The sequence below is a fragment of the Chrysochloris asiatica genome, unplaced genomic scaffold, assembly GCF_000296735.1.
Source record: "Chrysochloris asiatica unplaced genomic scaffold, ChrAsi1.0 scaffold00101, whole genome shotgun sequence".
In the NCBI taxonomy this organism is placed as follows: Eukaryota; Metazoa; Chordata; class Mammalia; order Afrosoricida; family Chrysochloridae; genus Chrysochloris; species Chrysochloris asiatica.
Genome location: NW_006408619.1, coordinates 10,550,913 through 10,562,107, shown reverse-complemented (window position 1 = coordinate 10,562,107; position 11,195 = coordinate 10,550,913). Strand labels below are relative to the sequence as shown.

Genomic DNA, 11,195 nt, shown 5'->3' with positions numbered 1-11,195 from the left:
GTATATCCTTTAGTTGGTTGATGATGCATGGAGGGGATTGTAACCATGGCAATGAAATGATATACAATAGGATGAATGTAAAATTAATATTTCACAATAAAACATTAAAAAAAAACAAAAAACTAACATTTACAATAAAAATTAATTGTAAAATGTGGGGAAAAAAAGATGAATTCCACGGAAGAGTTAAAGTGAATAGAGGTAAACACTGTTAAATGATGGTACGTGGAGGGGATTGAATCATTGTAATCAAACAAAGTGTATGATTTGTTGAATGTAAAATTGATGATCTGCTCTGTAAACCTTCACTCAATTCACAATAAAATAAAAAGTTAAACAACAAAAAAAAGAATGCTGTCTTTAAAAGGAGAGTCCTACAGCCAGAGATGGAAGGAAGTACATGAAAGTTCTGTAAAAATAGCGGGAAAGGAACAAGTAAGAGCAGTGTTAGAAACGTGCTTCTGTTTAGGACATGTCTATGAGACCTCAGGAAACACAGGTCCCAGCAAACAGGTCTTTAGCTACATTGTAGTTGAAGTGAATGGTTTGTCCAAGAGGAAGGAAGACAGAAAAGAGAGCTAAAGATGAGGAATAGCAAAATCAAACAGGTATGCAGTGTAAGACTGAGAATGAGACCTAGAAAGGCAGGGGCAGGGGGGGGGGAGCCCTGATGGTACAGTGGTTAAGCACTTGGCTGCTAATCAAAATGTCAGTGGTTCAAACCCACTAGCTGCTCCACGGGAGAAAGATAATGGTAGTTGGCTTCTGTAAAGATGACAGCCTCAGAACCTGATAGGACAGTGCTCTGTCCTCCAGGGTTACCATGAATCAGAACTCACTCGGTGGCAATGGGTTTCTACCAGGGAGGCTAGTGTTTCCAGAAGGAATGGACAATTGTGTCAAATGCCAGAGAGGTCAAGTCGCATGAGCACTAAATAGACATCACTGATTTTGACAACAGAGATCTTGGGGTGATTAGACTGCAAGTTGAAGCAGAAGAAGCTATGAATGTAGAAAAACCTATACAGTCTGTCCAAGCAATACAGGAGATTCCTTCACAATGAGAAGAGATGAAAAGGGGAAAGCTGATTAGAAAGGCTCACACATGGTTGAGAAGAAGAGTCTGCCTGATGATACACGGAGAGAAGGAAACAGGCTGGGATGGGGCTAAGAGCATGGTGGGAAAGTGGACAAGAGAAGAAAGGAGGAACTATTCGGAGGTACTGAGCAAGAAAGTTGGAGCTCCTACATCCAGTAAGTATGAAAATCATAATAGCTAATATTTATCAATCACTTAATATGTTCTAGGCATCATTTTGGACTTCTGGTGTGGTGCTGTAGGATCAGCACTGGACTGTGAACCACAAGGTTGGCAGTCCAAACCCACCAGCTGCTTCTTGGAAACCCTATACAGGGTCACTGTGAGTTGGAACCGACTTGACAACACTGAACAATAGACATGTTTTCAGTGTTTTAAAAGGATTTGTTGTTGCTGTAAAGGTAGAAGTTGTATAACAAAAAGTGGGGGGAGTAGTTAATCTTACATACCAGGAACAGAGGACCCGAGGACCATCAAGAGGGAAGAGGAAGAGCAGTATGTGGGATCCTAACCAGTGAAGCTGTGACACCAGAGATGGAGGCAGAGATGAGGACATGGAGAGAGCGAACAGCTGAGGACTCTAGACTCATGGAAAGAGAAAGTCTATGTGCTGGCAGCCAGGACTGGCTTACACATTGTGGCCTTTGGTTGTTTAAATGATTATATTTTCCTAAGTGTTTTTGTGTACATCAAAAAAAAAAAAAAAAAAGAGGGAATAGAGGCAAATACTATTAACTGATGGTGCATGGAGGGGATTGTAATCATTGCAATGAAACAAAACATGATTGGATGAGTGCAAAACCAATTTTCTACAACGTAAACTATCACTTAATTCATAATAAAAGATTAAAAGAAAAGGGATTTGCTGTTGTTGGTAAGTGCTGTTGAGTTGATTTCAACTCATAGTGACCCTGTATAGGGTTTCCGAACAGCAGGTGATGAGCTTGAACCACGGACCTTCAGGTTAAACCAACCTTGCAGTCTAGTACGTTAACCCACAGCACCACACCAGGATAAACTGCTTTAATCCTCACAGTGATAATCTTTGAGATGTGAAAAATTAATACTATGTGCACCTTATCTAACTTTTCCAGAGCAGAATCCTACTTACCTTTATACCCCTCACTCATTTCTACCAGCAAAACTGTAATCTACACTCCCAAACAGAAGCAGTATTTCTAAAATTGCTCTATCAATCTTCAAATGATCTTCAATGGAAAGGCCGGCTCTTTCCTCTTCTCCATAATAATAATAATAATAATAAAAAGAAGCCTATGATTCTACTAGGTTTTCGTTTTGTTTTTTAAACAGAGACTGAAAATCTTCTATCATTTAAATTATAGAGTTAAGGAGTATTATCACTTCAGTTTATAGATGAAAAAACTGAGACCTAGAGTAGTTTAGTAGTGTTGACAGCTAAAGCAAGGATTCACACCCAGACAGTCTAGCGTTGAAGTCTACAATCTTAGCTACAGTTTCTATTATTGCAGAAAAATTGGAACAAAATTAATCCTTGCCCTTCCTCATACAAGTACTAATCAGGCCCGACTCTACTTCACCTCTGAGAGCAGATAGGATTGGATGCATTCGAGGTGGTATGACTGCAGATGCCTTTTCAACTCTAATTTCTGTCTGTTCTATGAGTGGTCTGCACTACTTGGTATAGCTTTATAAGTCTACGGATGGCATGAAGTGGCTGGCTTACAAGCTTTTATGAATGTGGTTAGTTTCAAAATCATGGGTAGAATCCCCACTGAATCGTTTTCCTCTTTTCCAAATGGGTCTGGTGAAAGGGGGTGTGAGATGATGCTGATTAGCAGAATTGTTATGGTCAAAACTGAAATTGTAGAAGATGTGTAACTAAAAGGGGGAAGTAGTTAACCTTTTATTTCAGGAACAGAGGGTCCCAGGACCATCAAGAAGGAAGAACATGACATCTCCACCACAGCAGAGATGGTGGCAGAGGCGGTGGCATGAAGAAACAGAGCAGCTGCGGGCTCTAGGCCCACGGACTCAGTAAGGCTATGTGCCTGTGGGCAGGAAGCTGGCTTGCAGAATGTGTCTTTGGACATTTAAATAAATATATATTTTTGTTTTGTATGTGTGCACCAAATATTTTTGCTTTGTTCATTTGTGAAATATAAGATGTAAACAGGGAACCACAAGGAGGAAGTAGGGTAACTGTTATTGCAAGGAGGGGATTGTAATTACTGAGATGAAACAAAGTGTACGATTTGTTAAATTTAAAGATCTTGTCTATAAACCTTTTCTCAATTCACAATAAAAAGTAAAAAAAAACAAACTATGCAGAGGCTACCCTGCACAACTCCACAGTACTTCATCTGGGGTCAGAATGATGAATGACTTTCTGCTAAATAATCTGGGATACATTAATGAAAAGACAGTACCATGGGTTTTTCCCCTCCAGTCAGATACAGTTTGCCTTTAGGGAATCACAGCTGTTGGCCCCATACCCTTTCCTACTTCTCAATCCTACTCTACCACATCCTAATCACACCAGGATTCAAACTCACCTTCTGAGGGCTGAAGATCACTTTGTATTTTCGAGTCCGGCCAGCCAATTTGTCAGTATTGACAAGATCTACAGGAAGAATGAACACAACTTGTTAGACTAGAAAGGAATCAGACACCTTCTACAATGATATGGCCAACTTGAATGATTGTTTTGTTTTTAAAGAGTCTTTACCTCCAGGGTCCTTAGGTCTTACTCACCCTTCCCCAGGTTTAGCTACAACACAGTAGCATGGCATACTCACTGGCAATGTATCGCATATTCTTGATGCGAGGTCTGACCAAGAAGCACAATCTATAGGAGAGAAGAAAAATACAACCCAGTGAAGAAAAATAATGAAGTTGGAGACGGGAGCTTAGAAGGAATTGAAACAATAGCAACTCTTTCACCATTTGTCCTTAACAGAGCCTACAGTTCCGATCCTAGCCAAAGCTATGCCTACTCTTTTGGCCTGCCATATACTGGCCATAGAAGATATCCCAGAATTCAATTGTGTGGTGAGCTGAGAGTATTTATTGGAGTCCTGCTGTGAGCTATGGGATAAAGCACTGGACCCCAAGGTCAGTTTGGACCATAACGCCAGCGGCAGTTCAAACCAGCTGCTCCTTGGAAACCCTATACAGGGTCGCAGTAGATGACTGTGGGCCAGATGAGAAGGATAAATTCTGAACACGGAAATCGAGAAGCGGAGAAAAAAACCTAGACGGGACAAGTAACAGAGCTTCAGGGAAGAGGGAGGGCTGAGCTCTGAGCAAGGGCATTCTTTACAAAATCAATGAGGCCAGGAGAGAATTTCAAGTGAATGGAGTGCCCCACAGGGCAAAGGTACATGCGCACTGTGGAGCCCAGAGCGGAGCACATGAGAGACAAGGCAGGGAAGATGGTGGGAGGGCACGCCAAGAGAGCTTTGGAGTCCTCAGTGAGCAATTTGAATTTGGTAAGTCACACAGTAAGTCTTGAAGGTTCTTGAAAGGAGCAGGATGGGAATATTTTTGAAAGGTTAATCTGGTTACAAATGGCAGACTGGATTAAAGAGGGACAAGCACCAGGGTAGAAGAAACAGCAGAGAGACCAATCAAGAGGTGTTACAGGTTGAATTGTGTCTCCCAAAAATATGTGTTGTAACCCTAACCCCTGTAACTCTGGTTATAATCCCATGTGGGGATGGGTTTTCTTTGTTCTGCTGATGTAGCAGTATCAGTGTGGTGTTGTTGTTGTGACGTGCTGTCCAGTCGGTTCCAACTCATAGTGACCCTACACACAACAGAATGAAACACTGTCCTGTGCCATCCTCCACTGCTGTCGCCACTGTACCACTCTATCTTGTTGAGGGTCTTCCTCTTTTTGTTGTCCCTCCACTTAATCAAGCACGATGTCCTTCTCCAGGGACTGGTCCCTCCTGACATTATGTTTGAAGTATGAGAGATGAAATCTCGTCATCCTGGCTTCTAAGGATCATTCTGGCTGTACCTCTTCCAACGCATAATTATTTGTTCTTCTAGCGATCCATGATACTTTTAATATTCTCCTACTATAATCACATACATGAATTCTTCTACAGTCTTCCTTATTCATTGTCTAACTTTCACATATATATGAGGTGATTGAAAGTACCATGGCTTGGGTCAGGTCTACTTTAGTCCTCAAAATGACATCTTTGCTCTTGAACACTTTAGAAGGTCGTGTGCAGCAGATTTGCCCAATGCAATACGTCGCCTGATTTCTTGCCTGCTGCTTCCATGAGCGTTGATGGTGGATCCAAGCAAAATGAAGTCTTTGACAACTTTGATCTTTTCTCCATTTATTATGATGTTATGTACTGGCCTGGTGGTGAGGTAGGGTGTTTTATTTATTTATTTTTGGAAGTGTGTCTTTTAAGTCCATCTCTTTTGAAATACATAAGAGCCGATTAAGCATGTATTGAACGATGGGGAAAGACAGATGGCATGCTACATGAGCTCTCCAAGGAACCAAGAAACAAGCTGAAAAGACAAGGACCTTTTTCCCCAGAGGCAGCACACAGAGAAAGCTGCCTCTCTCTTAAAGCTGCACCCTGGATTCAAACTTCCCTCCTCCTAAACTCTAAGAAAGAAACGTCTGTTTATTTAAGCCACCCACTTGCAGTTATTTCCGCCACAGCTGTGCTAGAGAACTAAGACAGGAGGCTAAAGCAACCATCCAGGCATGAAACTATACAAGTTCAGAAATGTAAACTGTATCACAAACATCGGGGGCCACATCTCTGATGGGATAGATTAAAGGCAAATGTGCAGGGACCTCCTCCAGCTTGGAGTGGAGACAGACTCGCGTAGACACTCACTGTTCACTGGAGCTGAGGACTGGCTTACTCTCCACCTTGTACAGCTTGTCCACTTCATGTTGCTACAGAGAGAATCCACCAATACAACAGACATAAGAGTGCCTGAAAGGTACAAAGCTTGACACAAAGATAGAGAACTTCTATAATGGCCTCCGACTTAGGCTACTTCGAGGCCTCAAACTGCTCCCAGACAACCAACTCCCCCGAACTTTCCTCAAACTGTCAACAAGGAAACCAAAATTTAAACAACAAAATAAGCCTAGCAGCATCAATCCCCCTTTATCCACCCAATTCAATAATTTCAACTGTTCATCAAAACAAAACAAATGAAAACTGCCTGCTATATTATAGAGGGCAGAAGTTCACAAGTCCATCAGGGAAAAGGGGCAGGTACCTTCAGGATAGAGACACTGGCAATTCGGTCCAAAGGGCTCATCAGATCTGCCTCAATGAACAAGTCCTTTTTTCCAGGAAGCTGCAGGAAACAAATATATTGGGTCACTCATTGGCCACACAAGCTCGCTCAACTGAGAATTCATCCCATCGCTCAATGAACAGAATTGGTTTCTGTGCTGCAAGGGCGCTAGACATCATCTCCCCAAGCACCTTATTTTATTGTCCACAGCCCCAGCTGACATTTCCTTGTATAAGCTTTGTCCTGACATTTCTCTTGTCACCTATTCTGGCTTCTCATTTCTGCATCAGTGGAAGCTATTCCTCCTTAAGCCAAGTCCTCCAGCTGGGCTGCACCTTGTCCAGCTGGGCTACAACCCTTCTGCACCTTGCTCCTCTTCTCCACCACCTCCTCAATTCCTCCCAACAACCCCGGGTCTCTCCTTGTTGAACAAAGGCAAGCAAAACCAAACCTCACCTTGCAATTGCCTCAATGGGCAGCTAAGTATCTTCTCGCAGAGGATTTTTTTCTTCTAATTACAAACATAGCAATGTTCAGGACAGTGCTCACCCTCTCTGTCACCTACCCTCTCACCCTGTCATCTGATTCCTGTGCCATCGCTCCTGACACTTCTCTTCTGTTTAGAGGAAGGAGAGTTCACATCCAGTGACTGGGAGTCAGAAATCATCAGATATTCTCTCTCAATCAGGCTTTGACAAATGGGTAGGGTGTTGATAAGGATCTACTAAGAGGGCGATCCAGATGGAGGTCCAACAAAGGCCAGAGAGAGACAACAGGCAGAACGATAAGGGCAAAAAAAACCCAATTCTGTTTGATGCATAAAGTTCATAACCAGTGGTGACTGTGTCCCCTAGGGAACATCTGGTAATGTCCGGAGACATTTTGGTGGCCTGACTCTGGGGTCGGAGGGTGTTGCTAGAATCTAGTGGGGAGAGGACAGAGATGCTGCTAACCATCCTACAATGCACAGGAAAGCCTACTAACAACAAAGCCCCCCTTCTATTTCACTAGCATTGAGGCTGAGAGCTCTTGATGTAGAAGAAGGGTGTGGTAACAGTAGAGTAGGACTAGACTACGGGGTCTGGACTTGCTCCTGTACAGAGGATGCTCCTGTGCACCGAAGCATTGCGATCAGTTGGGCCTTTTAGTTAGATGAAGCTGACAACTGTGGGTCAAGTGGGCTGGAGGCATGAGAAGTGGAGGCAGGAAGTTCATTTATGGGGTTAACGCAGCAGTCCAAGCCCATGGCAATGAATGAGGACTGGATTTAGACTGCTGTGAGGAAAAATAGATTACTTAAGAGATATATAAAACATGTGATACAATTTTTAAATAGCTGAAGGAAATTAAGTGGTTGTATCTGATGGTAGGTTATTTTCTTCTTTACATTTTCCCTTATCGTCTCAATTTCCTGTAATGTGTTATTTTATAATCAGGACAAGAAACTCCCATATAAGGTGCTCTGTAGGACTCAGCAATTGGTTTGGTTAAGTATGGAGGATGGGCAGGAGAATCATACATGATTCTGAGGTTTTAAGACTGACTAGCAATGCCCGTGACAAGAATTAAGTCTGAGGTTTGGAGAGGATATTGGTACCTTGAGAGCCACTGTGGATATGTTGAGTCACCCTTGCTGGCTCTTCATCACCTCCACGGCATTGACAGGTTCCTGTCCCTGGTCTCAACTCTCTTCATGTTGATCTCACCTAATGTCTTCACCTAGCACCTCCATTCAACCCCCCAGACATTTGTTACATGTTTTTCTGATGTGCAAATCTAAGTGCTAGCACTATGAGACATTTAAAAAGATAAGTATAAAACATTATTTGATTTGGACACTGTGCAAACAAATATGTTGCTCATACAACATCCAAATCATGCAACATCCGAGGTTAAAAGGGCCCATGTGGAATCATAGGCCTGCACACCTCTGTGGCTAACCTCTCCATGATTTCTCCCTCCCTGGTGGGCACAGCGCTCCCAGTTTAGAACAGGGGGAGGAGGAGTGTTGGTTACTCCTGGTGTTCTGTGCCCTTCCCACTGTGGCTGGTACAGCTCAGGGCACGGAACCTGAGCTCAGAGAGGGCTTGCATTGTATGAGCTGATGCAGCTTCCACTCTGAGACCCCCCACCTTTGCTCAGGCACCAAGGAAGGATAAGGGTCCCAGGTGAGCACCCTTCAGGAGGCCTCTGAGAAGATGGCGGTCCTAGGAGACAATCAGGCGCCCCCTCCTGTTGCACTCTGCTAGTCTCCTATAATCTTGGATATCTCCTGGAGCACACCACCACGAGGCCTTGCTTCACCTCCATGATCATCCACATGACACTCGCTCCCTCTAGCCCTGAGGTGCTCTCCCAGGAATGGGCGGAGGAGGAGTTGTCTGACCTGAATTCCCAAGAGTCCCAGAAAATTGAGATTAGGAGAAACACAGCTCCTAATCTGAGTTGAGTCTGAAAAGGCGTCAAAGTCTCCCCTGCACGAGGTTCCTGAAGTGGGAGTGGACCATGACACAGGGGTGCTAAAGAGCCTGTGGAGGGCCCTTTCTCAGACACCTAACAGTGCGGACAGCTTTGGGCCAGAGGCCACTTTGGAGCAGCCCCTGGACCAGACACCAGAGGCTGGATCCTGCAGGTAGAAGAGGGACATTACCCTCCTACCACAAGGATTCCGAGGGAGCAGCAGCTCCAAGTGGACCAAGCTAGGCACTGGCTATGGCCTGGGCCTGGGCGGCACACAGGGCAGTAAGCTACACCGTGTGGGAGCTGCGGTAGGAGCTTCCCTCTCAGCTCACTACTGTTGAAACACCAGCACATCCACACAGGTGAGAAGCCCCTTCACCTGCCACAAATGCAACAAGTGCTTCCGCAGCTGATCTGGCTTCATCCAGCACCACTGCATCCACGTGGGCAAGAAGCCATAGGAATGTGGCCAGCTTGGGCAAACCTTCATGCAGCACCTGTATGTCCGCAACAGCAAGAAGCCCTCCAAGCGCAGTCAGGTCTTCAGCAAGAGCTCCAACCTAGTGACGTACTAATGGCTGCACAGGGGCAAGGGGCCATGGGCAAGGGGCCATGTACCTGTAGCCAGTGAGTCCGGCGCTCCATACACTAGCGCATCACACAGGGGAAGCCTGAGAGTGCGCAAGTGCAGCAAGGCCTCCTGAGGCCGCTTCCCCTTCTTCTGGTACCTGTGGACCCACATGCCTGTCCTGCCAGAGCTCAAAGCTCATCTAGCACCAGGCGGTCCCCTACCAGGAGTAGGCGTGGATGGCAAGGGGCACCAGCCTACAGAAGCTTCCAGAGCTTCACTCACAGACAACCACACAGTTTTGCATGCCCAGTGTTACAAAAAACCCATTTTGGGACCACAGTTGTATAGGCGGTTGGACATACCAGTACAAATAATCCATTAGAATTATAGCAATAGTATGCCCCAGCTTCAAAATCTCAGACTCAGCTTTTGCTTCTCCCTCAATCTGTAAACCACTAAGCAAACCTTTGAGTCTTCTTTCACCGTATCTTAAAAAGCCACCATTTCTCTTCCATTCTTACTGCCACCAATTTTATGTGGGCCTTTGTTACTTCAGTCTAAACTATGGTCTCCGAACTAGCTTCTTGTTGCCCATTCACCCTAATGTTATTAGAAACTCAAGTATTATTTGAATGGAAATCATTACCTAAATGGGGGTGGGGGGAGTCCTCAGTGGCTACCTAAAGCCTACTGTGTAACTTCTGATGACTTTCTTCCTCCTGTACACGCCCTGTGCTTGCCTGCTTCCTACAAATCCACCTGCCACGCTTCCCCATTTCCAAGGAGAGTGTGCTTATTCTCCACAAGCCAGCTCTATAGAACTCCACCTAGAAATGCTCTCCGGGCACCATGGCCAGCCCGCCTTTATCACTTGACACTAGCGTGTGGCATTTGTGTTTCATATAGCTCTTTCCATCCCCAGTGAGCCACTCGATGCTGAGCACTGTGCTGAATGCCAGACTTGGTGTCTCCCCTGGCCTGTATGAAAAAAGTGACTTCCATCAACGCATTGGCCAGCTTCCAAGCGGCTCTTAGCTCTTACTTACTGCCCTCTTGTTTTCCACATTGAGTGCTCCATTTTGGACCAGCCACAAAAACTCCAAGGGCAACACCAAGGGCCAAGACCAGGATGAAGGGGGCTCAGTGAAGAAGCAGCACACAATCAAACTCCCAAAAACTCACACCCCTTGTGTAGAGTGAATTCCAAATCATAATATCCCGGCAGGACAGAGTAGATCAGCCCCACAGGGTCTCCAAGGCTATAATCTTTATGAAAGCAGTCTGCCACATCGTCCTCCCAGCAGAGTAGCTGGTGGGTTAGAACCGCCGGCCTCTCGGTTAGCAGCGTACACTTAACTACTGCGCCCCTAAGGGGAGGGTCCCAGATCTTGGCAGCAAGCATCCAGTGAGTGCTAACTCGTTGATGCAGTAAAGGCCCCAGGCATGGTGGGCACTGACCTGCTCCAGCAGATAGATGAGCTGGTCTCTGGCCAGTCTTTTAAGCATGGAGAAGTCAGGCAACTCAGGCGCGTCCGGCCGATGGGGAAAAGCCATAGCAGCGGTCACCTGGGCTGCGAGGTGAAGCAAGGGGGCTCCCTCGGCTCTGAGACAGCCAGCAACAGCCCAGGATAATCCCGGGGAGACAACTCTTCAGGTGCGGGCACGAACATCCAAGGAATCCTCCGAAAGGTCCTTGTCCTTTAGACGCCGACGAGAAATGAATGGCCACCTCCCAGCCGGACAGCTGCAGCTTCAGAGGAACCTTGACTCAGATCTGTCACCACCGGGTCCCGACCC

General features: G+C 45.5%; 1 protein-coding gene across 2 annotated transcripts in view; it reads right to left on the bottom strand.

The window, feature by feature from the left end:
* Nucleotides 1-10,952, bottom strand: part of VPS33B (vacuolar protein sorting 33 homolog B (yeast)) — a 21,766-nt gene extending 10,814 nt beyond the window's left edge. Inside the window, exons 1-5 of one of the 2 annotated variants that reach the window (XM_006867135.1) lie at nt 10,857-10,952; nt 6,347-6,427; nt 5,953-6,014; nt 3,877-3,926; nt 3,634-3,701 (exon numbers count right to left, since the gene is read on the bottom strand). In XM_006867135.1, coding sequence (XP_006867197.1) covers nt 3,634-3,701; nt 3,877-3,926; nt 5,953-6,014; nt 6,347-6,427; nt 10,857-10,952 — 357 coding nt within the window. The remainder of the gene's footprint in view (nt 1-3,633; nt 3,702-3,876; nt 3,927-5,952; nt 6,015-6,346; nt 6,428-10,856) is intronic. The other variant, XM_006867136.1, reaches the window with a different exon arrangement.
* Nucleotides 10,953-11,195: the final 243 nt, after the last annotated feature.